The sequence below is a fragment of the Capra hircus genome, chromosome 4, assembly GCF_001704415.2.
Source record: "Capra hircus breed San Clemente chromosome 4, ASM170441v1, whole genome shotgun sequence".
Classification (NCBI taxonomy): Eukaryota; Metazoa; Chordata; class Mammalia; order Artiodactyla; family Bovidae; genus Capra; species Capra hircus.
The window spans coordinates 21,268,726-21,296,562 of NC_030811.1; the positions used below are offsets into that span (position 1 = coordinate 21,268,726).

A 27,837-nucleotide genomic window follows, 5' to 3' on the forward strand; every position below is an offset into this window, starting at 1 on the left:
GTCCTTCTAATGAATACTCAGGACTGATTTCCTTTACGATGGACTGGTTGGATCTCCTTGCAGTCTAAGGGACTCTCAAGAGTCTTCTCCAACACCATAGTTCAAAAGCATCAATTCTTCAGCGCTCAACTTTCTTTATAGTCTAACTTTCACATCTATACATGACTACTGGAACAACCATAGCTTTAACTAGACAGACTTTGTTGGCAAAGTAATGTCTCTGCTTTTGAATATGCTGTGTAGGTTGGTCATAGCTGTTCTTCCAAGGAGCAAGCATCTTTCAATTTCATGGCTGCAGTCACCATCTGCAGTGATTTTGGAGCCCCCAAAATAAAGTCTGTCACTGTTTCCGCTCTTTCCGCATCTATTTGCCATGGAGTGATGGGACTGGATGCCATGATCTTAGTTTTCCAAATGTTGAGTTTTAAGCCAACGTTTTCACTCTTTTCTTTCACTTTCATCAGGAGGCTCTTTAGTTCTTCACTTTCTGTCATAAGGGTGGTGTCATCTGCCTATCTGAGGTTATTGATATTTCTCCTGGCAATCTTGATTCCAGCTTGTGCTTCTTCCAGCCCAGCATTTCACATGATGTACTTTGCCTGAGAGCAAAAGTCCAGTCGACTTCCCATTACCATCTTGGAAGTGGGGCTGGGAGATATGGCTCAAGGCTCCAGGCTTGAGACAACCTCCCAGATTCTGCAACCTTTGTCTATTCACCTGCTTTTATCTCTGTTTTCCCAATCTGTTTCCCTGTGGTGGTCAGCATTAAAGCCCTTAAAAGGAAAAAGAAAAGAATAGGTGTGCAAATCTTTGGGGCAGATCAGAAGGGAGGACTGGAGCAACGTGGGGGACTGTCAAAGGCACTCCCAAGGCAGTAGGTAGTGATGGGTTTAAAGAAGACAGACAAACAGACTTCTCCTACCAGAGAAAGAGATCTATCTGCCTCCCCTTTCTTCTAGGCAGAGGCAAGCACGCTCATGCCTCCAAGCTGATTATTTAGCTATTTTCCCCGGAGTCTCTAATTAATACACTTCTGTCTTATGCACTAGTGACTTAAGTGCCAATATGGATGACTGATTTCATTTTCTTTCACAGCCCCTCACTCCTACCACATATAAGCATATTTTCCATCATCCTATAATCACATCCTCCCAGCATAGGTCAACATTGAGTGTTCGCATTATAATGTTGCTGTTTAGTTACTAAGTAATGCTTGACTCTTTTGAGACCTCGTGGACAGTAGCCCACCAGGCTCCTCTGTCCATGGGATTTCCCAGGCAAGAATACTGGAGGGGGTTGCCATTTACTTCCAGAAGATATTCCCAAACCAGGAATTGAACCCATGGCTCCCATCTTGGCAGGCGGATTTTTTACCACTGAGCCAATAGGAAAGCCTGTGTGTTTTCTCTAAAATTAATATATTAAAAAAAATATTTTAAAGTTTCTGTTTATTTTCATTTCAACGATAAGCTCTCTGCTTGTTGTATAAATCTCTTCTTGAAAATTTCCTCGCATCAGGTAGCTATCAGGTTCATCTTCTTGATGAACTACCCCCTGGGGCTCTCTGACTTGCTGTAGTCTGGAACAGTCTGGAACAGTCTGGAACAGTCGCTATGCGTGCCTGGTGTATATTAGACGTGTCATCTTGAGATCCCTCTTTACCCTTATCCTGGCAATTCTCTTCATGTCAGTTTTCAAGTCTAGATCTCTTGATCCCATGCCTTTCTCTTCTTCTTGGAGGAACATGATTACACAGTAGTTTCCTCAGAGACCACGTGGGAGATAAATTTTGTAAGACTCTCCATATGTTAAAATATCTTGATCCTATTCTCATACTTGATTGATAACTTGGCTAGATATAGAGTTTTAGGTTGGAAAAAAATTATTTTTCAGAATTTTGAAATCACTGTTCCCTTGCTTTCTAGTTTCCAGTGTAGTTTTAGGAACTCCAGAGTCTTAGGCAATCTTCCCCCTTCTGCTGCTGTATTTTGTACAGGCCCAAGTTGTGCTGAGTCTATTTAACTGGAAGAGATCCATTTAGTCATAGTGTCTAACATACAAGATTGACTGATCATCCTACAGCTACATCCAATAAACAACTGTTCAACTAGGCTTGACTTTTGAGCATCCATGTTGGCCTCTGCAGGGTCCAGTTTTTGCAAGAATCTTGCTCAATGCCTGTAGCCAGAATATCCACCCTGACTCTCTGATTGGGTTCCTCATTCTCCATCATCCCCAGGTGATGTCTGATCACCTTGTCCTGTCTTCATCATGAATCCTCTCCTTACCCTGATGCTTCCTCTTAGTAATTTTCTATCCACTGAACACCACCCTCCTCCTTGGCTATAAATTCTCACCTTTCCTTGTCATATTGGGAGTTGAGCCTGATCTCTCTCCTCTATTACAAAATCCCATTGTAGTAGCCCCCTTGTAGTAAAGCCTGACTCAATGTCTTTAACAAGTGTCATGTATACTATTTTTATGAAGTGCATGAGAACTCAGAGAGAAGGATTGAAGCTTAACTTCCCAATACTTCCGAAAGGTTAGCTGTTCCTACTTTATGGGCCCAAATGGAAGTATTCATATATACTAAGAGATGAGAAAAATTACTCACATAATCATTACCATAAACCGTTTAAGAAGTTTGTTCTTACCTCATGTCCTCTTATCAATTGTTCTTATAACAAACATACTGGGTCACAATTTGGCCCCCTGACTCATACTTTCTGATCAGGGCTCTGCACTTCCCCGTTGAACCCTGCCACTGGCACCTCCCCCAGTATCAGTTTCCTCATACAGAGACAAAGCAGCATTGTGCTACACACCCTGCAATACTCTTGAGATAAGGATGAGAAAATGCTGTGTAACTTTAAAACACTATATAAGCTTAGATGTTGATAGTACCCCCACGGACACATATCTGTGGCTTTGACCACTTAAAATACCAATCCTATCAAATTTCTAAGGACTGTTCCTGAGACTGTAGATTTTGCAAGTTGTTGTAAAAGAAAATGGTGGGGAATGTTCTTCAGACTTGAGCATACAGATGAGATAGTAAAGAGTGAAGGGAAGGGGATAATGGACAGCGAGAGTCTTAGGAAGCACATCTTAGAGAACCAACCTTTAAGAAATGGGAATGCCAGGCAACAGCTTTAAAAACAAAACAAAAAGCCCATATTATAACATGTTATTTAAGGAAACATTAAGAAAATGTTTTGGTATACATACCTTTTCCAACTCTTTGCAACCCCATTACAGTCCATAGAATTCTCCAGGCAACAATACTGGAGAGGGTAGACTTTCCCTTCTCCAGGGGATCTTCCCAACCTAGGGATCAGACCCAGGTCTCCAGGATTGCAGGCAGATTTTCTACCAGCTAGCCACAAGGGAAGCTCAAGAATATTGGAGTAGGTAGTCTATCCCTTCTCCCGCAGATCTTCCTGACTCAGGAATCAAACCAGGGTCTCCTGCATTGCAGGTGGATTCTTTACCAACTGAGCTATGATGGAAGTCCTCATATGACTGAAGCCAGGCTTCAACAGTACGTGAACCGTGAACTTCCAGATGTTCAAACTGGATTTAGAAAAGGCAGAGGAAAAAGAGATCATATTGTCAATATTAGATGGATCATAGAGAAAGCAAGGGAATTCCAGAAAAGCATCTACTTCTGCTTCATTGACTACACTAAAGCCTTTGACTGTGTGGATCACAACAAACTGTGGAAAACTCTTCAAGAGATGGGAATAACAGACCGCCTTACCTGCCTCCTGAGAAACATGTATGCAGGTCAAGAAGTAACAGTTAGAACAGGATATGGAGCAATGGACTGGTTCCAAATTGGGAAAAGAGTATGCAAAGGCTGTATGCTATCACCCTGCTTATTTAACTTGTATGCAAAGTACATGATGTGAAATGCCAGGTTGGATGAAGCACAAGCTGGAATCAAGATTGCCAGGAGAAATATCAATAACCTCAGATATGCAGATGACACCACCCTTATGGCAGAAAGTGTAGAGGAACTAAAGAGACTCTTGATGTAAGTGAAAGAGGAGAGTGAAAAAGCTGGCTTAAAGCTCAACATTCAAAAAACTAAGATCATGGCATCTGGTTCCATCACTTCATGGCAAATAGATGGGAAAACAGTGGAAACAGTGGCGGACTTTGTTTTCTGCGGATGGTGACTTGCAGCCATGAAATTCAAAGACTCTTGCTACTTGGAAGAAAAGTTATGACCAACCTGGATAGCATATTAAAAAGCAGAGACATGACTTTGCCGACAAAGGTCCATATAGTAAATCTATGGTTTTTCCAGTAGTCATGTATGGATGTGAGAGTTGGACCATAAAGAAGGCTGAATGTCGAAGAACTAATGCCTTTGAACTGCGGTGTTGGAGAAGACTCTTGAGAGTCCCTTGGACTGAAAGGAGGTCAAACCAGTCCATCCTAAAGGAAATCAACTCTGAATATTCTTTGGAAGGACTGATGCTTGAAATGAAGCTCCAGTACTTTGGGCACCTGATCCAAAGAGCCGACTCATTAGAAAAGACCCTGATGCTGGGAAAGATTGAAGGCAGGAGAAGGGGATGACAGAGGATGAGATGGTTGGATGGCATCACTGACTCAGTGGACACGAGTTTGAGCAAGCTCCGGGAGTTGGTGATGGACAAGGAAGCCTGATGTGCTGCAGTCCATGGGGTCACAAAGAGTTGACATGATTGAGTGACTGAACTGACTGACTAACCCTTTCCAGAAGTAACCACACATTTCAGAGCGAATAATAATGAAAATTATTCTATTTATTGAGCTCTTCCCTAGGCATTGTGCTAATCACTTACGTATATTTTATCTTCACAGTTACTCCTTGGGAGATTACTACTATATTTTGTCAAAGAGGACACTGAGGCTTGCAGAAGTTGGGCAACATGGCTTGGTCACACGCCTGATAAGGCAAAGTTGTATTCAAACTTGCCTTTGGTCTATACCATGCTCTTAACTGGTGTTATAGCACAGTGGTGAAAAAACCCAAGACATCCTGGTTAACTCTATGACCTTGGGCTCCAGATCAGTTATCTATAAAGTGATAAGGCCAGGTTGGATATGCTTCAAATGGCCCTTCTATTTCTAAAATGTTTAATTTTAAAAATCAACAATCTGTGGTTGACAAAAGAATTAGAAGGCACATGTATAATAATAGTGAATCATATTCAAGGTAAAAATTTTGAAATAAGATGAAGTTAATTGTGAAATTAAAAGCAGCTCTAAGATACACATTAAAGTCACCAAAAAAGGTAAAATGTATGTAGAACAATGAAAGCCTTGTAGTAATACTGAATGCATAGATCTTAAACATGTACCAAGAAAGTGCATAAAAGAAAAACTAGTAGAAATACAAGAAATATACATAGATCTTTGTCAAAAGAGTATCAGTAAGAAGTTATGAGCAAGGTGGTAATGCTCACAAAACAAGGTGGGGAGGGGGACAGGAATGGATGGAAAATGGGATTGGAAGATCTGAGTATAGGAGAGGGAAGGAAGAATTTATGGATACGTTGTGTGAATCTAACTGTAGGACATAGGAATACACTCTAGTAAATTAATGGAAACAATTCATCTTGCTCTTGAACATAAAATGTATTTAGTAGTTTCAAAATGGTAGAGGGAACTGGTGAGGACTCAGTGCTTTTGATGCAAGTTCCCTTGGTGGGTGAACTAAGATTCTGCAAGCTGAGAGATTCATCAGCCAAAACAAAAGGTAAAAAGTGCAACTATCATGTTAGTGCATTATCCCAACTACATGTAATAATCTTGAAAAAAAAATAACATGAACAGAGTTAGAAAAATGCTGAACTACCTGAAAATTTTGAAATATCCCTTAAATAAGTTCTAAGTTAGGGATATAATAACAGAAAATATTTTTTAAGTGAAAACAAATCTCACCATCAGTAAAACTGTTTTAAATATATTTTTGCAGTATCTAATTTCTATGTAATGAGTAAAACAGTTTATAGACAAGGAAAAACAGACATAAAATCACATCTTTTGTGACTTAACGAAATGCAAACTCACATTTGTCAGGATTTCATTATATGCCTATTAAACTAAAAAAATGAAATCAGAAAACCCAGTGTTGATAGATTTTGTAATACTAACCTTGGTACTGGAGGGATAGAAAAGGAAAATAGACTTCTCTGCCCTCATGGAACCCAGTAATACTGAAATGGCTGAGGCCATGGTGGTATAGCAATGGTGGACTGTTTATAAGTATAACTGTAAACTGTTTAAAGAATCCCTGAGAGTGCGTTACTGTAAATGATTAGTTTGTTAGTACAAGGGCTAACCAGGAAATATGTAACTAGAATATAAGTGGGAATTTTGTCTCACTCACTGTGGTGTTTCCAATACCTGACAACCAGTGCCTCCCACAGAGCAAGTCCTCAGTAAATATTTGTTGAATGAATGAAATGCGCATATGAAATTACAGCAAAAAACTGAAACAGAAGTCTTGTATTACATACTGTCTGTACCTATGATATGCAAAGATGTCTATGTTCATTTTAAAAGCTCAAAAGGGATTTTGTAATGATATAAGTATAGTGTTTCCCTTCTCTGTCAAGATACTTAGCTTCATACTTTCTATGAATTTTTAATTGAAGTATAGTTAATTTACAATGTTGTGTTAGTTTCAAATATATAGCAAATTGATTCAGTTATATATGTATATAAATATATATCATATATATAGATTCTTTCATTATAGATTATTATAAAAGAGATTATAGTTCCCTGTGCTATACAGAAGGTCCTTGTTGCTTACCTATTTTATATATATATTAGAGTATGCATGTTAATCCCAAATTCCTAATTTATCTCTCCCCACCATAATTTTTTAACTAAAAAAATCATTCATACACACCCATTCCATCACCCATGTTTCCTGCCCTGTGTGTGCCATATACTCCAATCTATTTTGGAGCCTTATGGGTCTAGATTTATGAATCTAGATCAGTTGTTCTCAACCCTGGCTGATGTTAGAATCACCTGGAGGTCTAAGCTCTTTCCATGCCTGGGTGCACCCTCTTGACCAGCCTGTGAACTCATCTGAGGCTGATGCTCAGGCGTTGCTAGTTCCTATGTTCAGCCAGGACAAAATCCAGTTAGGCAGTAAAACCCTTTCATATACTTTATATTTTCATTAAATAAAATCGTTCGTTCTCAAGACTCTTTAAGCTATCTTCATGGAATCCTGATTTCAAAAGTACTCTTTTAGTACTGTTAAGAACAAGTATCTAAACTGGGTGTGCTAAACCATGGCAAATGCAAGCAAGAGGCTCAGATCCTCTGTTCCACTCTCCCTCCGCACCAGTTTGATGATAATATGCAGGGGGAGGAGACTAGGGCAGCCTTAACAGCTTCTGACCTGCTAGTAAGACAGGGTTATTGGAGGTTGACTTATCAGGCTATGGTCACCTTGAAGGGAGACAAGTCAGATGGACACTGCTGGAAGTTCTCGCAGAGGCCAGAGTGAGACGCTGACCAGGAAGAAGAAAGGCCTGTGTAGGGCACACACCCTAATAATGGACCTCAAACTTGTTCAGTCCATGTGATAAAAAGGAGCCTAGAGGTAGAGGTCTGGAATTGCCTTCCATTTTTGAAGGCGCAAAGGAATCTGGCCACCCAGATTCTAGGCTGTGCATCTCTTGTCAGTGGGGGAACTTGACGTGTGTGAACTGTGCTTTGATCCTGGGGTCTGGGGAAGTTTCTCTGGGACTGAGGAAGACAGTGGCACCCACCAAACTGTGTTCCCTGAGCTCTGTGCTGCCCCAGATCGTTTCCCAGTATGTGACTTTCTGCTCCTGGGCTCGCATCTCCAGGACTGGGATTAGGTCTGCAGGTCTTATCCTCCCCATCTCTCCTACCTGTCCAAAGTTTGGCGTAGTTCATGGATCTGACTTGGAGACTGATAGGAGTTCCATCGGAGAAGGCAATGGCACCCCACTCCAGTACTCTTGCCTGGAAAATCCCATGAACGGAGGAGCCTGGAAGGCTCCAGTCCATGGGGTCGCTGAGGGTCAGACACAACTGAGCGACTTCATTTTCACTTTTCACTTTCATGCATTGGAAAAGGAAATGGCAACCCACTCCAGTGTTCTTGCCTGGAGAATCCCAGGGACGTGGGAGTCTGGTGGGCTGCCATCTATGGAGTCGCACAGAGTTGGACACGACTGAAGTGACTCAGCAGCAGCAGCAGCAGCAGGAGTTCCCTATAACTGAGAACTGCAGCAGTCGTGTGTTGCCCTGAAACCAAGGTAGAACTTGGGATGAAAAGGCCTCTGCTGGGGCCAGTGACAGGCCAGTGTTGAAGGGGCTAATGGGTAACTGTCTCCTTTCCCCTCCTCCAGGCTGCCCATTCTCCAGGGAGGGACATTTGCTTTTTTGGGACCCTCCCTGGCCATGCTGTCTCTTCCCACCTGGACGTGCCCCACGTGGACCCTCAATGCCAGCCAGGTGAACACCAGCTCACCTGAATTCACTGAGGAATGGCAGAAGAGGATCCGAGAGGTAATGGGTTGAGGGGGCAGGGTGCGAGGAATGGGGTGGTCCTCAAAAGAGGCTTCGGAGTTGACTCCTTTTCTCAGCTCACTGCTAGGCAAGATTACAAACTTTAAGATACTTGGTCCTTGTTTAATTCAGTTGTGTCATTCAGGGAAAGAAACTGGTGGCCTTGAAGCAGGCTTTAAAGTTTGGCCATGCTCCAGGATAAGTTGAGCTGAGTGAGTGTTAGTCCCTCAGTTGTGTCCGATTCTTTGCAACCCCATGGACTGCAGCCCACCAGGCTCCTCTTTCCATGGAATTCCCCAGGCAAGAATACTGGAGTGGGTAGCCACGTCTTCCTCCAGGGAATCTTCCCAACCTAGGGATGGAATCCTGATCTCCTGCAGTGCAGGCAGTTTCTTTACACTCTGAGTCACCAGGATGCCCGTGCTCCAGGTTGGCTTATCTAAATGATAGGTTAGGGAGCCAGCACACAGGATTGTCAGCAGAAAGCCCAGCCACACCCTCAGGGACAGCAGGCCTCATAGCTTCCAGACTCTAACATCCTCACCTGGCCTCGGAGGTGAGGCGTCAAGGATGGCTCATGGGTGGAATAATATATGACAGTGAAGGTCTCCTGAGATTTCTAGGAAGTCCAATCATCTCCCTCCCAGCTTGACTTTAAATATGTAATCCTGGAGCAACTCAAAGGCCCACATCCTCTGGAGCAGGGGCAGTGTTACACAAACACTATATGGTGGGGGGTTCTGCTTGTTGGTGTTCAGTCACACAGTCGTGTCTGACACTTTGTTACCTCATGTACTGCAGCACACCAGGCCTCCCCATCCATCACCAACTCCCAGAGATTACTCAAACTCATGTCCATTGAGTCAGTGATGCCATCCAACCATCTCATCCTCTGTCATCCCCTTCTCCTCCCGCCTTCAATCTTTCCCAACATCAGGGTCTTTTCAAATCAGTCAGTTCTTTGCATCAGGTGGCATAGTATTGGAGTTTCAGCTTCAGCATCAGTCCTTCCAAAGAATATTCAGGGTTGATTTCCTTTAGGATGGATTGGTTGGATCTCCTTGCAGTCCAAGGGATTCTCAAGAGTCTTCTTCAACACCACAGTTTGAAGGCGTTAGTTCTTCGACACTCAGCCTTCGTTATGGTCAAACTCTTACATTCATATATGACTACTGGAAAAACCATAGCTTTGACTAGACAGACCTTTGTTGGCAAAGTCATGTCTCTGCTTTTTAATATGCTGTTTAGGTTGGTTATAGCTTTTCCTCCAAGGAGCAAGGATTTTTAATTTCATGGCTGCAGTCACCATCTGCAGTGATTTGGGAGCCCAAGAAAATAAAGTCTTTCACTGTTTCCATTGTCTCCCCATCTATTTCCCATGAAGTGATGGGATCAGATAACATGATCTTTGTTTTCTGAATGTTGAGTTTTAAGCCAGCTTTTTCATTCTCCTCTTTCACTTTCATCAAGAGGCTCTTTAGTTTCTCTTCTCTTTCTGCCATAAGTGTGGTGTCATCTGCATATCTGAGGTTATTAATATTTCTCCTGGCAATCTTGATTCCATTTGTGCTTCATCCAACCTGGCATTTCACAACATGTACTCTGCATGTAAGTTAAATAAGCAGGGTGACAGAATACAGCCTTGATGTACTCCTTTCCCAATTTGGAACCAGTCCATTGTTCTGTGTCCAGTTCTAACTGTTGCTTCTTGACTTGCATACAGGTTTCTCAGGAGGCGGGTAAGGTGGTCTGGTATTCCCATCCCATGAAGAATTTTCCACAGTTTGTTGTGATCCACACAGTCAAAGGCTTTAGTGTAGTCAATGAAGCAGAAGTAGATGTTTTTCTGGAACTATCTTGCTTTCTCTATGATCCATCTAATATTGGCAATATGATCTCTGGTTCCTATGCCTTTTCTAAATCCAGCTTGAGCATATGGAAGTTCATGATTCGCGTACTGTTGAAGCCTGACTTGAAGGATTTTGAGCATTACCTTGCTAGCATGTAAAATGAGTGCAACTGTGGGGTAGTTTGAACATTCTTTGGCATTGCCCTTCTTTGGGATTGGAATGAAAACTGACCCTTTCCAGTCCTTCTAGTACAAGGTAGTCTGCTCAGGCATTACTCCAGCCCTCACTTATTGTCTTAGTGTGCTTCCCCCAAGCTCACTAGGACTGGACCAAAGGCATTCCAAAACTCAGGGCTATGGACCTAGAGCAGAGTCTGTTAGTAGATATCCCTGGGAGTCTACCTGACAAGCCTTAGTGAAGCCAGGGTCCATCCAGCATCCCACCCAGTCCAAGTTCAGTAGCCTCATGGCTGCAATAAGGGTCACATTCTCAGAACGTGACAGATGAAGGAAGAGGTAATATAGAGGGGACACATTCCTGACAAGATTCCTATTCTTACCCAAGTTCAGGGGCTTCCCTGGTGGCTCAGAGGTTAAAGCGTCTCCCTGCAATGTGGGAGACCTGGGTTCGATCCCTGGGTCGGGAAGATCCCCTGGAGAAGGAAATGGCAACCCACTCCAGTATTCTTGCCTGGAGAATCCCAGGGATGGAGGAGCTTGGTGATCTACAGTCCACGGGTCGCAAAGAGTTGGACACGACTGAGCGACTTCACTTCACTTCACCCAAGTTCAACCAATGAGAGGGAATAGAATTGACAAAACACTCCAATGGGGGGTGGCGGGGGGGGGGGTGGAGGGACAATGATGTAAGTCCTGATCTGGTTCCAAAGGCCTGAGAACCAGGAGTGCTGATGTCTAGGGGCAGGAGAAGACAGATGTCCCAGCTCAAGCAGCAAGCAAAAATGTTCTTCCTCTGCCTTTTGGTTCTGTTGAGTCCCTCAAAGGATTGGATGGCACTCATTCACATTGGGTGGGCTTCCCAGGTGCCACTAATGGTAACGAACCCGACTGCCAGTGCAGGAGACAGAGGAGACATGGCTCCAAGCCCTGGGTCAGGAAGATCCCCTGGAGAAGAGCACGCAGTATTCCTGCCTGGAATATAACCAGTACAAACCAGCTCCAATATTCTTGCCTGGAGAATCCCGTGGACAGAGGAGCCTGGCGGACTGCTGTCCATTGAGTCACAAAAAGTTTGACATGACTGAAGTGATTTAGCAGAGAGAGATACTCATTTTGGGTAGGGCCATCTGCTTCATTCAGTTCACCAATTCCAATACTAATCTCTTCTGGAAACACTGCAGAAATAATGTTTTATCAGCTGTCTGGGCATCCTTTAGTCAAGTTGACATATAAAATTCACCATCACATTGTGTATATGTTCCACTTTAGTAAACACTAGCAAATACATTTCTGAAATGGATGTTCCAATTTACCTTCCTGCCAGCATCATATGTGAGTCCCAGTTACTCCACGATCTCACCAACATTTTCTAGCTTTTTCATGTTAGCCACTCTACTGAGTACATTATGGTAAACTTGTATCATTCTTTTATGATGCTATTGAATGATACAGAGTTAACTGTAATTGTCCTCATCTTATAGGTCGATTTGAACACCTGGACTCTTTTTTGCTCCTATGCTTGCCACCTTAACAGGTGTGTGTGTGTGTGTGTGTGTGCTCAGTCATGTATGATTCTTTGTGACCCCATGGACTGTAGCTGCCAGGCTCCTCTGTGCATGAACTGTTCCAGGCGAGAATGCTGGAGTATGTTGCCATTTCCTAAACCAGCAGATCTTCCTGACCTAGAGATCAAACCCGAGTCTCTTGCATCTCCTTCATTGGCAGGCAGATTCTTTACTACTGCGCCACCTAGGAAGCCCTTTAACCGGTGACTAGAGTTCAATATCCCAATATAGATTTTGTTATTTATCATTATTTCTGTGACTTTCATTTCATCAGTTCAGTTCAGTCGCTCAGTCGTGTCCGACTCTTTGCGACCCCATGAATCGCAGCACGCCAGGCCTCCCTGTCCATCACCAACTCCCGGAGTTCACACAGACTCACGTCCATCGAGTCAGTGATGCCATCCAGCCATCTCATCCTTGGTCATCCCCTTCTCCTCCTGCCCCCAATCCCTCCCAGCATCAGAATCTTCTCCAATGAGTCAACTCTTCACATCAGGTGGCCAAAGTACTGGAGTTTCAGCTTTAGCACCATTCCTTCCAAAGAAATCCCAGGGCTGATCTCCTTCAGAATGGACTGGTTGGATCTCCTTGCAGGCCAAGGGACTCTCAAGAGTCTTCTCCAACACCACAGTTCAAAAGCATCAATTCTTTGGCGCTCAGCCTTTTTCACAGTCCAACTCTCACATCCATACATGACCACAGGAAAAACCATAGCCTTGACTAGACAGACCTTAGTCGGCAAAGTAATGTCTCTACTTTTGAATATGCTATCTAGGTTGGTCACAGCTTTCCTTCCAAGGAGTAAGCGTCTTTTAATTTCATGGCTGCAGTCACCATCTGCAGTATTATGTAAATCACCTGTGAGCTCATAGTTAGTCTATGACCTGTCTATGACCTTTTAATCTTAAAGTTCAGACAACAGACCACGTCAAAAATGTGCCAGCATCACTGTAGGTACTGGCTGCTTTCACAGTGTTCATTCCTCGTTGTCCATTCAGTACAGCCCAGTATACTTTGGGTCTAGCTTCATTAGATGTGCTCAGTTGCATAGAATCAAGTATGATGCCAGCACCCCTCATCCCAGATTGATGATGTATCTAGAAGTATGACTAAGAAATCATTGTCTTATTTCCATTTTAAACACAATGGGCAAAAGTAGCATTATTTGATGGAAGATTTGGTGACTCCAATTCTTTCTTCCACCATCTTCTTTTTTCCCATGATGAGCCCTTCTCAACCCATTTTCTTGCTCCTAGAGGGGGTTTTGAGTTCTTCTCCACTAACTTTTAATAGTGGGCAGGAAAAATAACATTGCTAAATCTTCCTTTGTGTGTCCTTTCCCAAGGTACTTTCACATGATTTAATAAATATATTGTCACTGGATTCTTTCCTTTGGGTAGGATGCACCCTGAAAAACACCAGACTTTCCAATCCAGCCCATAAATACCATCAGAATACCAGCAAGTCAAGTTAAATTGGTTCTAGTATTCCATCTTAAGGAACACAACCAAAGCTCTAGTCCTGGGAAAATAAGATTTCTTTACCCTCTGCTCCAACTGGTCCACTGGCGACTGACTCACTTTTGTGCCCCATTTTCAGCTTGATCTTGAGCTTCCACTGTGTTACCCTGCAGAGCCTGCCCTTCCTGCCTTTGTCACCCACATTTTATTGCTTCAAGCACATATTCTAATTTTGCAGTAATTTTACTGCTTTGGAGTACAGTGTCATGAAATATGAAAAGATCAATTGATATTGTATTTCTTGGTCCATTCCTGTCATGTTCATGCTGTGAAAAGTGATCTTGAGCTGTTTAATATATAAGCTGATCTTCATGGTGATTTCAGTCTGGGCTGCTAGTCTCTATATTGTAGCCTGGGCCTGGGCTACAGTGATAGGATAGGGAACATTCAAATCAGAAACACTGTCCATACCAGGTTTTTCTTGTTGTCATTCAGTCAGTAAGTCATGTCTGACTCTGTAACCCCATGGACTGCAGCAGGCCAGGCTTCCCTGTCCTTCACTGTCTCCTGGAGCCTGCTCAAACTCATGTCCACTGAGTTGGTGATGCCACCCAACCATCTCATCCTCTGTCACCCACTTCTCCTCCTGTCCTCAATTGTTTCCCAGCATCAGGATCTTTTCCAACGAGTCAGCTCTTCACATCAGGTGGCCAAAGTGTTAGAGTTTCAGCTTCCAGTGAATATTCAGGGTTGATTTCCTTTATTGACTGGTTTGATCTCCTTGCTGTCCAAGGGACTCTCAAGAGTCTTCTCCAGCACCACAGTTCTCCAGAACCACAAGGTTTTTAAAGAGTGTTAAAAACCTTCCCTACTCTGTGGACTGTCTGGTTCGGGCAGCCTACCAGCTCTGTGATGGGCCATTTATCCTCATGTTCTGCCACCAGAGGCACCTGTGCCCACCACTGTCATCAATCAATCAATCATTGTCATCAATCTGGATCATCCTGGGAAACACAAACAATGTCAGATAGAGATGGAGATTGTGCAGTTTGTGAGCCCACGTGTGCATGGCTTGTGACCCGAGGTGTCATCTCCTGGACCCTAGTGACTACATTCAAAGTCATACTTCCCTCCTCTTTTTTAAGACACAGGGACATTGATATGAACCACCAGTATCTGAGATTTGAATATTAAGTCCTGTCCCATAAAAGGTGAAATTTCAGTACAGCCTCTCTGACCGACTTGCCAGACCAAACTGCTAGTCCATTGGCCACAGCTTGAGAACTAAAATTCTAAAGGGATGATTCTGGGTAATTTCGTGTCCACTGGCACATCACATGCACTGTTCATTCGCTGGACTTAGACTTGCCTTCCTTCCTGCATCAAAGCCCTTCTACTGAAATGTTACATTCGGTCTCAGTCTTTCTCAGGTGGATGAGCAGTACCTTCAGCAAGACTCCAACTTGCTTTTTGAATTCAAAGACCCACATAGTGAGATCCAAATCTTGGTTGCTAGAGTTAGATTATCTTGTGAAGTAGTGTCCACCCAAGGAAGGCAGGGACTGTCACTTTTTCATGGATCTTATGAACTCCTCCTTGTGTAACTGTGTTTTCTTCTCCTGAATGTAACTATTTCCTTTTAATCAGCAAGTTATGTTGATGAGACTTAGCATGCACACATGCCCCTTCCTTATTTGAATGTCTTTCTGACAGCATTCAAGATATCATTGAGATTTCTGATCTTGGAGTTATTTTGTGCCAGTCAGTAGTGCTCTAATTCCAAACAGTGCTGAGTAGCAGACTAGTTAGGAATGGCCTTTCAGAGGGAGAGTGGTTGAGTAGTTCCTTTGGGCCACCTCTGCATCAAATGCCCCACTCAGAGCTGAAGCATCTGGCATCTGCCAGGGTCAGCCCTCATTCAGCGTGGACTCAACCACCAATACTTCTTTTATCTCAGGAGCGCTGTGCTGGTTGGGATGCTGGTCTGAGACCAGTCTGAGCCATAACTTGTGAATTTCAGCCAGAACTTTCTGCTGTTCTTCCCTTTCAAAAACAGCCTTTCTGCACAGGTCTGTGCTCTGATGTGCAGTCCAAGAGCACGCCAGATGCGGATGTACTTCAGTGATCTATCAAGTCCTTGTGCTTCCTTTCTTTTCTCAAGGTGGACTCAGATTTAGCAGGGGTTTTTAATATTTAATAAACTTTTCCATGTAGATCTAGACCAAGACATATCTAAGGATTTCACTTGTCAAGCTGGAGGGCCCTGGATTTTTGCCAGGTCAATTGGCTAACCTTCAAATACCATTTGTCGAACTTTTTTCAAAGCATGATGTATTTCTTCTTCAGTGCAGCCTATTTGTATTATATCATCAATAGCATGAGTCACAAAACACATGTGGTTTGAGGTTTGGTTTTGTTTCTTCTCTCCCCCAGGGAGGCAATACTTGGCTTTGGTAAATGCAAATTAAAACTAAGCAAAGAATAAGAAGCGGAAATTTTAATTAACTATCAAGTTAAGAAAAAAAAAGGGGGTGGTGGTGGATTTATTTGAGCCAAACTGAGGATTATAACCCAGGCAGCAGATTGTCAGGAAGCTCTGGGAACTGTTTCACCTGTTAGAAGTCAAAGGCATCAGTTCAGTTCAGTTCAGTTCAGTCGCTCAGTCATGTCCGACTCTTTGCGACCCCATGAATTGCAGCACTCCAGGCCTTCCTGTCCATCACCAACTCCCAGAGTTCACTCAGACTCACGTCCATTGAGTCAGTGATGCCATCCAGCCATCTCATCCTCTGTCGTCCCCTTTTCCTCCTGCCCCCAATCCCTCCCAGCATCAGAGTCTTTTCCAATGAGTCAACTCTTCACATGAGGTGGCCAGAGTACTGGAGTTTCAGCTTTAGCACCATTCCTTCCAAAGAAATCCCAGGGTTGATCTCCTTCAGAATGGACTGGTTGGATCTCCTTGCAGTCCAAGGGACTCTCAAGAGTCTTCTCCAACACCACGGTTCAAAAGCATCAATACTTCAGCACTCAGCCTTCTTCACAGTCCAACTCTCACATCCATACGTGACCACAGGAAAAACCATAGCCTTGACTAGACAGACCTTAGTCGGCAAAGTAATGTCTCTGCTTTTGAATATGCTATCTAGGTTGGTCATAACTTTTCTGCCAAGGAGTAAGCATCTTTTAATTTCATGGCTGCAGTCACTATCTGCAGTGATTTTGGAGCCCCCCAAAATAAAGTCTGACACTGTTTCCACTATTTCCCATGAAGTGATGGGACCGGATGCCATGATCTTAGTTTTCTGAAAGTTGAGCTTTAGGCCAACTTTTTCACTCTCCTCTTTCACTTTCATCAAGAGGCTTTTTAGTTCTTCTTCACTTTCTGCCATAAGGGTGGTATCATCTGCACATCTGAGGTTATTGATACTTCTCCTGGCAATCTTGATTCCAGCTTGTGTTTCTTCCAGTCCAGCGTTTCTCATGATGTACTCTGCATATAAGTTAAATAAGCGGGGTGACAATATACAGCCTTGACATACTCCTTTTCCTATTTGAAACCAGTCTGTTGTTCCATGTCCAGTTCTAACAGTTGCTTCCTGACCTGCATACAGATTTCTCAAGAGGCAGATCAGGTGGTCTGGTATTCCTATCTCTTTCAGAATTTTCCACAGTTTATTGTGATCCACACAGTCAAAAGCTTTGGCATAGTCAATAAAGCAGAATAGATGTTTTTCTGGAACTCTCTTGCTTTTTCCACGATCCAGTGGATGTTGGCAATTTGATCTCTGGTTCCTCTGCCTTTTCTAAAACCAGCTTGAACATCAGGGAGTTCACGATTCATGTATTGCTGAAGCCTGGCTTGGAGAATTTTGAGCATTACTTTACTAACATGTGAGATGAGTGCAATTGTGCAGTAGTTTGAGCATTGTTTGGCATTGCCTTTCTTTGGGATTGGAATGAAAACTGACCTTTTCCAGTCCTGTGGCCACTGGTGAGTTTTCCAAATTTGCTGGCATATTGAATGCAGCACTTTCACAGCATCATCTTTCAGGATTTGAAAGAGCTCCACTGGAATGCCATCACCTCCACTAGCTTTGTTCATAGTGATGCTTTCTAAGGCCTGCTTGACTTCACATTCCAGGATGTCTGGCTCTAGATGAGTGATCACACCATCGTGATTATCTTGGTCGTGAAGATCTTTTTTGTACAGTTCTCCTGTGTATTCTTGCCACCTCTTCTTAATATCTTCTGCTTCTGTTAGGTAGGTCCAGACCATTTCTGTCTTTACCGAGCCCATCTTTGCATGAAATGTTCCCTTGGTATCTCTAATTCTCTTGAAGAGATCTCTAGTCTTTCCCATTCTGTTCTTTTCCTCTATTTCTTTGCATTGATCGCTGAAGAAGGCTTTCTTATCTCTTCTTGCTATTCTTTGGAACTCTGCATTCAGATGCTTATATCTTTCCTTTTCTCCTTTGCTTTTCGCCTCTCTTCTCTTCACAGCTATTTGTAAGGCCTCCCCAGACAGCCATTTTGCTTTTTTGCATTTCTTTTCCATGGGGATGGTCTTGATCTCTGTCTCCCATACAGTGTCACGAACCTCATTCCATAGTTCATCAGGCACTCTATCTATCAGATCTAGGCCCTTAAATCTATTTCTCACTTCCACTGTATAATCATAAGGGATTTGATTTAGGTCTTACCTGAATGGTCTAGCGGTTTTCCCTACTTTCTTCAATTTAAGTCTGAATTTGGTAATAAGGAGTTCATGATCTGAGCCACAGCCAGCTCCCAGTCTTTTTTTTGTTGACTGTATAGAGCTTCTCCATCTTTTGCTGCAAAGAATATAATCAATCTGGTTTCGGTGTTGACCATCTGGTGATGTCCATGTGTAGAGTCTTCATCAGAGTCTTCATAGTCATATATATTTTTGAGAAAAAAGATCATATGTTAAAATGACATAGTGATATTTCATGTAAAGTTCACCAGGTATACACTGTCCAGGTAAGCACATAGAAGGGAGCAGCAGGTCACCATGACTCCCAACAGAGCTGAGGCAGAACACTATTCTTTCAAGAAGTTATATTGCTACAACCTAGAGGGGTGGGATGGGGAGAGGTTCAAGAGTGAGGGAACCTATGTATACCTATGGCTGATTTATGTTGATGTTTGGCAGAAACCAACACAATTCTGTAAAGCACTAATCCTTCAATTAAAAGATAAATAAATAAATAAATAAAAGAAGTTACATTGTTAGCATCAGAAGAAAGAAAAAAAAAAAACTGCTTTACAGTTTATCTGGCCCTTCCATCTTTGAAGAGCTCTGGTTAACGTGTAATGTGGATGCACACTGCATTTTGGGGAGGGAGGAGGCCCAAACAAACAGGAGGAATTTAATATTTCATTTTTTTCCTGTCTTCCTTTGTTGTTGTTGTTCAGGTGCTCAGTTGTGTCTGACTTTGTGACCCCATGGACTGCAGCATGCAGGCCTCCCTGTCCTTCACCATCACCCAGAGTTTGCTCAAACTCATGTCCATCGAGTCGGTGATGCCATCCAACCATCTCATCCTCTGTTGTCCCCTTCTCCTCCTGCCCTCAATCTTTCCCAGCATCAGGGTCTTTTCCAATGAGTCAGCTCTTTGCATCAGGTGACCAAAGGATTGGAGCTTCACCTTCAGCATCAGCCCTTCCAATGAATATTCAGGATTTATTTCTTTTAGGATTGACTGGTTTGATCTCTTTGCAGTCCAAGGGACTCTCAAGAGTCTTTTCCAGCACCACAATTCAAAAGTATCAATTCTTTGGTACTGAGCCTTCTTTATGGTCCAGCTCTCACATCCATACATGACGACTGGAAAAACCACAGCTTTGACTATACAGACCTTTGTTGGCAAAGTAATGTCTCTGCTTTTTTATTATGCTGTCTAGGTTTGTTATAGCTTTTCTTCCAAGGAGCAATCATCTTTTATATTTAATTTTTTTTCTTGTCTGCCTTAAAATATGAATTTTATTTCATCAGTTTCTTTACCCTGATCTGCTAGATGCCAGGGGCACAATTTCCCTTTCAGTTAGACTTACTGAGAACTACAATTCCTTTTTTAAAAATTTAGTTTTGGCTGGGCTGGGCCTTCGTTGCTGCGCATGGGCAGGCGGGGGCTACTCTCTAGTTGCGGTACGTGTGCTTCTCTCTAGTTGCGGTACGTGTGCTTCTCATTTCAGTGGCTTCTTTTGTTGCAGAGCGTGGACTCCAGGGTACCTGGGCTTTAGTAGGGGAGGCACTTGGGATCAGTAGTTGTGGCTCCCAGGCTCTAGAGCACAGGTTCAATAGTGGTGGCCCATGGACTTAGTGGCTCTGCGTCATGTGGGATCTTCCTGGATCAGGGATGGAACCCATGTGTCCTGCATTGGCAAGTGGATTCTCCATCACTGAGTGACCAGGGAAGCCACAAGCAGTAAAATTTCTTATGCAAGAACCTCTTGCCTTCGTCCTCTCTGAGAAGAAAGATCCGACAAGTTAATCTGTCTCCTCTCCTGCCTGAGCTCTCCTGTTGCTCAAATCCTTCCTGTGTTCTAATGACATGGCTGCTCTAACACTGTAATAGTCAGAAGCAGTTGCCTTGTTTTGAGGACGCAGTATTAGTAGTGAGAGGATGTTTAGGGATGTGGGTCATGCTGAGCCTGCACCGAGCTCAGGATCCCAAGTGACAGACATAACCGTGTTTTCTTTAGTATGTTCACCATTCTTGTGTTTCCGAGTCCTCTAAAGCAAGAGTCCGCAAACTGTGGCTCTTGGACCAAATCTAGCCTGTAATCTGTTCTGTGCTGTGCTCAGTCGTGTCCGACCCTTTGCGACCCTGTGGACTGTAGCCCACCAGGCTCCTCTGTCCATGGGGATTCTCCCGACAAGAAAACTGGAGTGGGTTGCTATGCCCTCCTCCAGGGGATCTTCCCAACCCAGGGATCAAACCCAGTTCTCCTGCATTGCAGGTGGATTCTTTACTGTCTGAGCCACCAGGGGTAGCCTAAGAATACTGGAGTGGGTAGCCTATCCCTTGTCCAGGGGCTCTTCCTGACCCAGCAATCAAACTGGGGTCTCCTGCATTGCAAGTGGTTTCTTTACCAGCTGAGTTACCAGGGAAGTTACTCAATCTGTTTTTTACTCCTTACCAATTAAGAATAGTTTTTACATGTTTATTTATTTATTATTGGCCACACCATGCTACTGGGTGTGTGGTATTGAACCTTTGCCCCCTGACATGGAAGGGTAGAGTTGTAACCACCAGACCACAAGGGAAGTCCTGGTTTTTACATTTTCAAGTTGTTTAAAATTAAAAAAAAGAATATGTGACAGAAACTACATGTGGCCCACAAAACCTGAAATGTTTACGATCTGACCAGTTACAGAAAAAGTTTGCCAACCCCTGCTCTAAAGCACAGGGCCCAGGGTACGGGTTCCTCTTGCCCAGATCCAGAACAGTAGCCTCCACTATTTCTTTCCCACATCACTTCCAAGTGTCTGAGAGTGAGCACAAACCCAGAGTCTTAGCTGTGGTATTTTAGCTCCATCTGCTGGTCCAGGGTTTTTCACCAGTGCTGTAAACATGGGAAAGTTTTTGCAAGTTTCAACTTCCTTTCACTGATCAATGGATTGGTTTAATTCACTGAGCTAGCCTATTGGAATTCAAGGTAGATTTTTCCATGTTCCACTGGGTTATGTTTATTTACACACATTCCAAGTCTTGAAACCACCAATGGTTAGCAGTCCAACGCTACATCACAATAGCAGCCACCAATGAAAGTGAGGCAAATACAGGATCAGTAGTCATTTCATTTCTTTCTGGGAGATAAGAAGTGATAGAGAGGACAGGTGAATAGTCATTATAAGAAAATGGTGGTAGGGAAGAGATGGCGAGCTCAGGTTTCAACACATTAGACCAATTTAAACTTCACCTTCTGGTATTATGGTAGTTTAAAAAATTTTATATATGTGTGTATGCTTATTTATAAGTGAAATGAATGACAGCAATGATAAAATGGCTAGGTGGGAGAAATTAGGATTCTTTTGTTACTATAAGTTATTCATGTGACTCAGGAAGTCGTATAGTGTTATTTGAAAGTGGACTTGAGTTCACTGTAAATGTTTATTGCAAACTCTAGGGCAACCACTAAAGGGAAAACAAAGGATGCTAGTTATGCTAAGAAAGGAGAGAAAATAGAGTCATATAAAAATATCAGCTAAAACCATCAAAGGCAGAAAAAGAGTAGAAGACAAAAAAAGAAATGAAGACCAAGGGCAACAAATAGAAAATAGTAATGGATATGGTGGATATTAATCCAACTAGATCAATAATTACTTTGAGCATCATTGCTCTAAAGGCACTGATTAAAAGACCAGAGATTGTCAGAGCAGATAAAAAAATGAGACCCCACCATATGTTGTCCAGATGAAACCTACTTTGATTATTAAAAAATTTTATTGGAATAGAGTTGATTTACAATGTTGTGTTAGTTTCAGATGTACAGCAAAGTGAATCAGTTATACATATACATAGATCCACCCCTTATGTATAGACCATTACAGGGTACTGAGCCGTGTTTCCCATGCTATGCAGCAGGTCTTTATTAGTTATCAGTATTATATATAGTAGTGTGTATATGTCATCCTCAGTCTTCTAATTCACCCCTCCCCTCTCAGGGGATCTCTTATCCCCTGATAACCATAAGTTTGTCTGCTACATCTGTGGCTCTATTTCTATCTTGTAAATAAGTTCATTTGTACCCTTTTAAAAAAGATCTCTATGTAAGTGATATCATATTATATTTGTCTTTCTCTAGAAACCTACTTTAAATATAAGGATACATGTAGATTAAAAGTAAATAGATGGAGAGGAATATACTATATTAAGACTAATCAAAAGAAAGCAGGAATCAGACTTCTTTCTTTTCTGGGAAATCAGACTTTAAAGCAAGGGATAAAAAAGAAAGTATACCACCCAAATAAGTAAAGTAAAAAATAGAGAAATAAACTCAATGAGTCCTATAGCTCAGGGGTTGGCAAACTACAGCCTATGAGCCAAATCTGGCCGGTTGCCTGTCTTCTGTTTGTTTTTGGCATAGCTCGCAAGCTAAAAATGGTTTTATATTTTAAATGGTTGAAAAAATCAAAAGAAGAATATTTTATGACAAGTCCAAATTGTACAAAATACAAATTTCAGGCCCTGTCCATGGAGTTTTATTAGAACATGGGCAAGCTCATTTGTTCCCATCTTGTCTGGTAAAGTTTCGACTGAGCCTGACAGCCCACAGAACCTCAACAATTCACTCTCTGTCCCCTTTGCCAGCCTCTGAGACAGAAAGTAGGAAACCAGAGAAAAGTAAAGCAGCAAGACGGTCAACACACTACTGGGTAACACCAGTATTACAAGTCATCAGCATTATCACCATGATAAGCTTGAAGTCTACTTTCTGAAAAACTTCACATAAGGTGAAAATGTCCAACAGACAATTGGCAATAGAGGACTGGAGAGAGGAGTGAGGTTAGAGCTCGCCTTCCGTTGTTTCCTTTAGGGTCCAGCTTTGCCACCCGCCCTGCCTCTGAAGGTACCACCGATCCCGGTGGGCTGGGCTGGGCTAAGGCCCCGCCCCGCCGCGGGCCCCGCCCCGCCGCGGGCCCCGCCCCGCCGCGGGCCCCGCCCGCCGCGGGCCCCGCCCCGCCGCGGGCCCCGCCCCGCCGCGGGCCCCGCCCCGCCGCGGGCCCCGCCCCGCCGCGGGCCCCGCCCCGCCGCGGGCCCCGCCCCGCCGCGGGCCCCGCCCCGCCGCGGGCCCCGCCCCGCCGCGGGCCCCGCCCCGCCGCGGGCCCCGCCCCGCCGCGGGCTCTCAGTCAATGAGCCCCACTCTTCCTCTTCAGCTGCAGGGAGCTGTCATGGTTGCCTCCTGTGTCCAGATGCTGGTGGGCTTCTCCGGCCTCATTGGCTTCCTCATGCGCTTCATCGGCCCCTTGACCATTGCTCCCACAATCTCCCTGGTGGCCCTGCCTCTCTTCGATTCCGCGGGTGACGACGCCGGGATCCACTGGGGGATTGCTGCCGCGTAAGTACCCTCCGTGGTGCAAGGGCCATTTGAGTTCCCTCTAGAGGAAGGTTACCCAGTTAAAAGAGTGAGTCCTGGATATTGGCAAGCTCAGGTGGTTTACAAGTACTTTCACGAACATTTGTTGTTGTTCAGTGGCCAAGTCATGTCGGACTCTTCGTGACCCCATGGACTGCAACATGCCAGGCTTCCCTGTATATCTCACCATCTCCTGGAGTTTGCCCAAGGTCATGTCCACTGAATAGATGATGCCATCCAACCATGTCATCCTCTGTTACTCTCTTCTCCTTCTGCCTTCAGTCTTTCCCAGTGTCAGGGTCTTTTCCAATGAGTCAGCTGTTCGCATCAGGTGGCCAAAGTACTGGAGCTTCAGCTTCAGCATCAGTCCTTCCAAAGAGTATTCAAGGTTGATTTCCTTTAAGACTGACTGGTTTGATCTTGCTTTCCAAGGGACTCTCAAGAGTCTTCTCCAACACCACAGTTCTAAAGCATCAATTCTTCAGCACTCTTCCTTCTTTATTGTCCAGCTCTCAGACCCATACATGACACTGGAAAGACCATAGCTTTGAGTAGATGGACCTTTGTCATCAAAATGATGTCTTTGCTTTTTAACACACTGTCTAGTTTTGTCATAGCTCTCCTGCCAAGAAGCAATTGTCTTCTAATTTCATGGCTATAGTCACCATCTGAAGTGATTTTAGAGCCCAAGAAGAGGAACTCTGTCACTGCTTCCAAATTTCCCCCTTCTATTTACCATGAAGTGATGGGACCAGATGACATGATCTTAATTTTTTTAATATTGAGTTTTAAGCTGACTTTTTCACTCTCCTCTTTCACCCTCATCAAGAGGCTCTCTAGTTATAATACCTTAAAAAGCAGTGAAATGGCTATTTAGAATGTATTATTACTATTTATTTGTTATTAGTCCTCACAGACAATGAGTTCATCACAGGCAGTATCTAAACATACTTAGTGCAGGGTTCACAGATGGCTGATGCTACCTGTCCCTTGCCTCCTAGGTTTTCACTGAGCAAATATTTGTACACCTCCAGCTCCTGGGAAAGGTACAGAGACATAGCCCAGCTCTCATGCATTTGGTAGTTTAGCGGAGGGTTAAAACTTGAGTCCAAGTACCTGTGATACCAGGAGACAGTGATGAGAGTCCCAGAGTGTCAAGCTTGTTCAGGGAATGGGGCAGTGACAGCCAGCTTATGGGGGATGGAGAGGACAGGGGAAGAATGTCAGGAAGGCTTAGGAGTTGGGTGGGGAAGAGGCCCTTAACATTTAAACAGAGGGCAGGAGGAATTTGGCAACAACAGATGGATGTGTTCATTCACTCTGACCTCAAGGGCCTGCAGGACCTCCTGGGAGAGAAGATGGGCTTTGAACCTGGCCTCATCGGCTCCAGTCTGGATCTGTGCAGCTGTCATGCTCATTTCTCAGGTCCCAAGGGATAGTAGTCCTCTGCCCACTCTTCCTCTTCAGCCACCGGCAGCCTCTGAAAGGGGCCCGCCCACCTGTTCCCAGCTGGCAGGATGCAGAGCAGGGCCTAGATGAGGACCTTCCTAAAACAGCCCCCGCTCCCCAGACCCAGGGGCACACGGTGGCCCAGCTTCCTGGATCCTCGCTCTGGATGAGCCCCAGCTCGCCAGGTTGGGTGTGGTTTGTTTCTGTTTCAGGACCATCTTCCTCATCGTGCTGTTTTCTCAGTACCTGAAAAACATCGCAGTGCCCGTGCCCGTTTATGGACGAGAGAAGAAGTGTCACACCTCTAAGTTCTACCTGTTTCAGGTCTTCCCTGTAAGAAGCACTCCCCACCCGCTGCCATTCTTAGCTGACTCACCTGGAGAGTGAGGGGCAGCCTCTTGCTCACCCAGATGGGCCTCAGGTCAAATGCTCTCTACCTGCAGTGGCCTCTCCTCCTCAGCCTCCCCTAACTGCTCCTCCCCACCCTGCCCATGGGTGGTGGGAGCATTGGCTTAGTGCTTCTCTCCTGCGGGAGCAGAGAGCTTGCCCCAGGTTGCTACAGTGGTGGTCAGTGTGGGACAGCTTCCTCTTGTTTCCCGGGACGTCCTCAGAGCATGGCCCTGGCGGAGATAGCCAGGATCACCACTGTGGGTGCAAAACGAAGGGCCAAGATGCTTAGGTTCTTTCTCATTGGTTCTTTCTCATTGGTTCCTGGATGATTCAGATGGTGCCTCCTTTTTCAGAGCCTTCTCTGTTGAATTTGTTCCAGTCTGTCAAGCAGGCGCAGTTGCCAACCCCATAAAGGTGTTTTCAGGTTTGATTCACCTATGAACTACATTCTGCATTATAAAAAAGATACTTCCATATAATGATCTCATTGATCCTTTTTCACTTGGGAACATTGCTAAAAATACAGATGTCTGGAGTTCTACCACCAGAGATTATAAATCAATACATCTGAGGGTGGGAGGGGGATTCAGGATTGGGAGCTTGTATACACCCATGGTGGATTCATGGCAATGTATGGCAAAACCAATACAGTATTGTAAAGTAAAATAAAGTAAAAAAAAAAATAATAATAATAAATAAATAAATACATCTGAGGACCCCACTTTAAGAAATCCTGCTTCAGGCTCTGCAGAGCAATGGCTGAAATTCCATTGTACACATGAGCAAACTGAGGCTCAAGGAGTTTGAAGCAAGTCATGTGACCAGCAAACAGTAGAAAGGGAGTCAGCTTGCAGTCCTTCTCACCCAGGCCTTGTCTACTTTCCTAGACCTTTCTGCCTCTACTGGCATAAGGTCTCCCTCCGGTCTATTGTCTGTGTCCCTTCACTGCGTTACTCATCCACTGACACACAGATTTCTGTTACCGGAAGTGTTCCTAATCCAGCACTTCCTCACTTTGAAGAGCTTTCCTGAATTCTCTCTTTTGCCCAACCCTGCTGGGAGGTGTGGACAGGGGCAGGGAGTGGGACCAGGTGTGAAGGGCACCTCCCTCCGCAGGTACTGCTGGGGCTCTGCATCTCGTGGCTGCTCTGCTTTGTGCTCACAATCACCGAAGCCCTCCCTTCAGCACCCACAGCCTACGGGTACCTGGCCCGCACTGACACCAAAGGCAACGTCCTGAGCCAGGCTCCGTGGTTTCGCTTCCCTTACCCAGGTAATGAGAAGACTGGGCCCTTATTGCCTGGGACACATGCTTCCTAGGTCTGTCCATGGGGCTCAGGGCACCAGAGCGGGTGGTGAATAGAGCCAGGCGGTGGGGGGCAGAATCTTCTCCAAGGGATCTGACAACAGCCTGTGGTGGGGAAAAGCACAGAGGAACCCCGACCTCTAGCCAGTATCTGGGTCTCCTCCTGGACTTGTTGGGTCCCACACAAGGGAGGCTCAGGACTGAATGAGAACATTTCTGGGTTGGAGGTCAAGGCCATCCCTTAGGCCTCTTCTGGTCTCCTTTCCCTGCAGTTCTTGGCTCAGGTTGTGTGAATAAGCACGTTTCAGTGGTGATAGGCAAGGGTGGCCTCATGGGCTAGGGAGCTACGGCCTCCCTGAGTATCTTGATTTCAGAATGCTTCAGGGCCTTCCTGGGAAAAGATCGGGTTGCTGGCTCTTTGTGCGCACTGTGACCTCAAGGTCAGGGCATCTGACCTACCCTCAGGGAGGCACGGGTAAGGCAGGGGTTCAAGACAAAGTCTCAGGACAGTTGTGGGGCTGGAAGACGTGTTGCCCAGTTTTTAAAGCCTTCTGGAGAATCCTCTCAGAAAGAAATTATTTGGGGTCCAGCAACCTGTTGTCTTCTGGGTTAATATTCCCTCTGCATTGCATTTTCAGGTCAGTGGGGCCTCCCCACCGTCAGCCTGGCTGGGGTCTTTGGGATCATTGCAGGGGTAATCTCCTCAATGGTGGAGTCAATAGGCGATTATTATGCCTGTGCCCGCCTGGTGGGGGCACCACCCCCTCCGAAGCACGCCATCAACCGAGGCATCGGCATCGAGGGCCTGGGCTGCCTGCTGGCAGGGGCCTGGGGGACAGGGAATGGCACCACCTCCTACAGTGAGAATGTGGGCGCACTGGGCATCACCAAGGTAAGGCTGCAGACAGTGGTCCATGGGTATGTGTGTGGCAGGGGTGGGTAGTGGGTGTGCAGGCTAAGTACCCGGATCTGTCA

General features: G+C 44.6%; 1 protein-coding gene across 2 annotated transcripts in view; it reads left to right on the plus strand.

Annotated features, from left to right (window-relative positions):
* The window catches only part of LOC102175184 (solute carrier family 23 member 1), a 64,737-nt gene that overhangs the window by 22,494 nt on the left and 14,406 nt on the right, over window positions 1–27,837 (plus strand). For both annotated transcript variants that reach the window (XM_005679597.3, XM_013963518.2), the window contains exons 4-8: window positions 8,400–8,559; window positions 23,518–23,699; window positions 25,379–25,499; window positions 26,673–26,829; window positions 27,501–27,754. In XM_005679597.3, coding sequence (XP_005679654.2) covers window positions 8,400–8,559; window positions 23,518–23,699; window positions 25,379–25,499; window positions 26,673–26,829; window positions 27,501–27,754 — 874 coding nt within the window. The remainder of the gene's footprint in view (window positions 1–8,399; window positions 8,560–23,517; window positions 23,700–25,378; window positions 25,500–26,672; window positions 26,830–27,500; window positions 27,755–27,837) is intronic.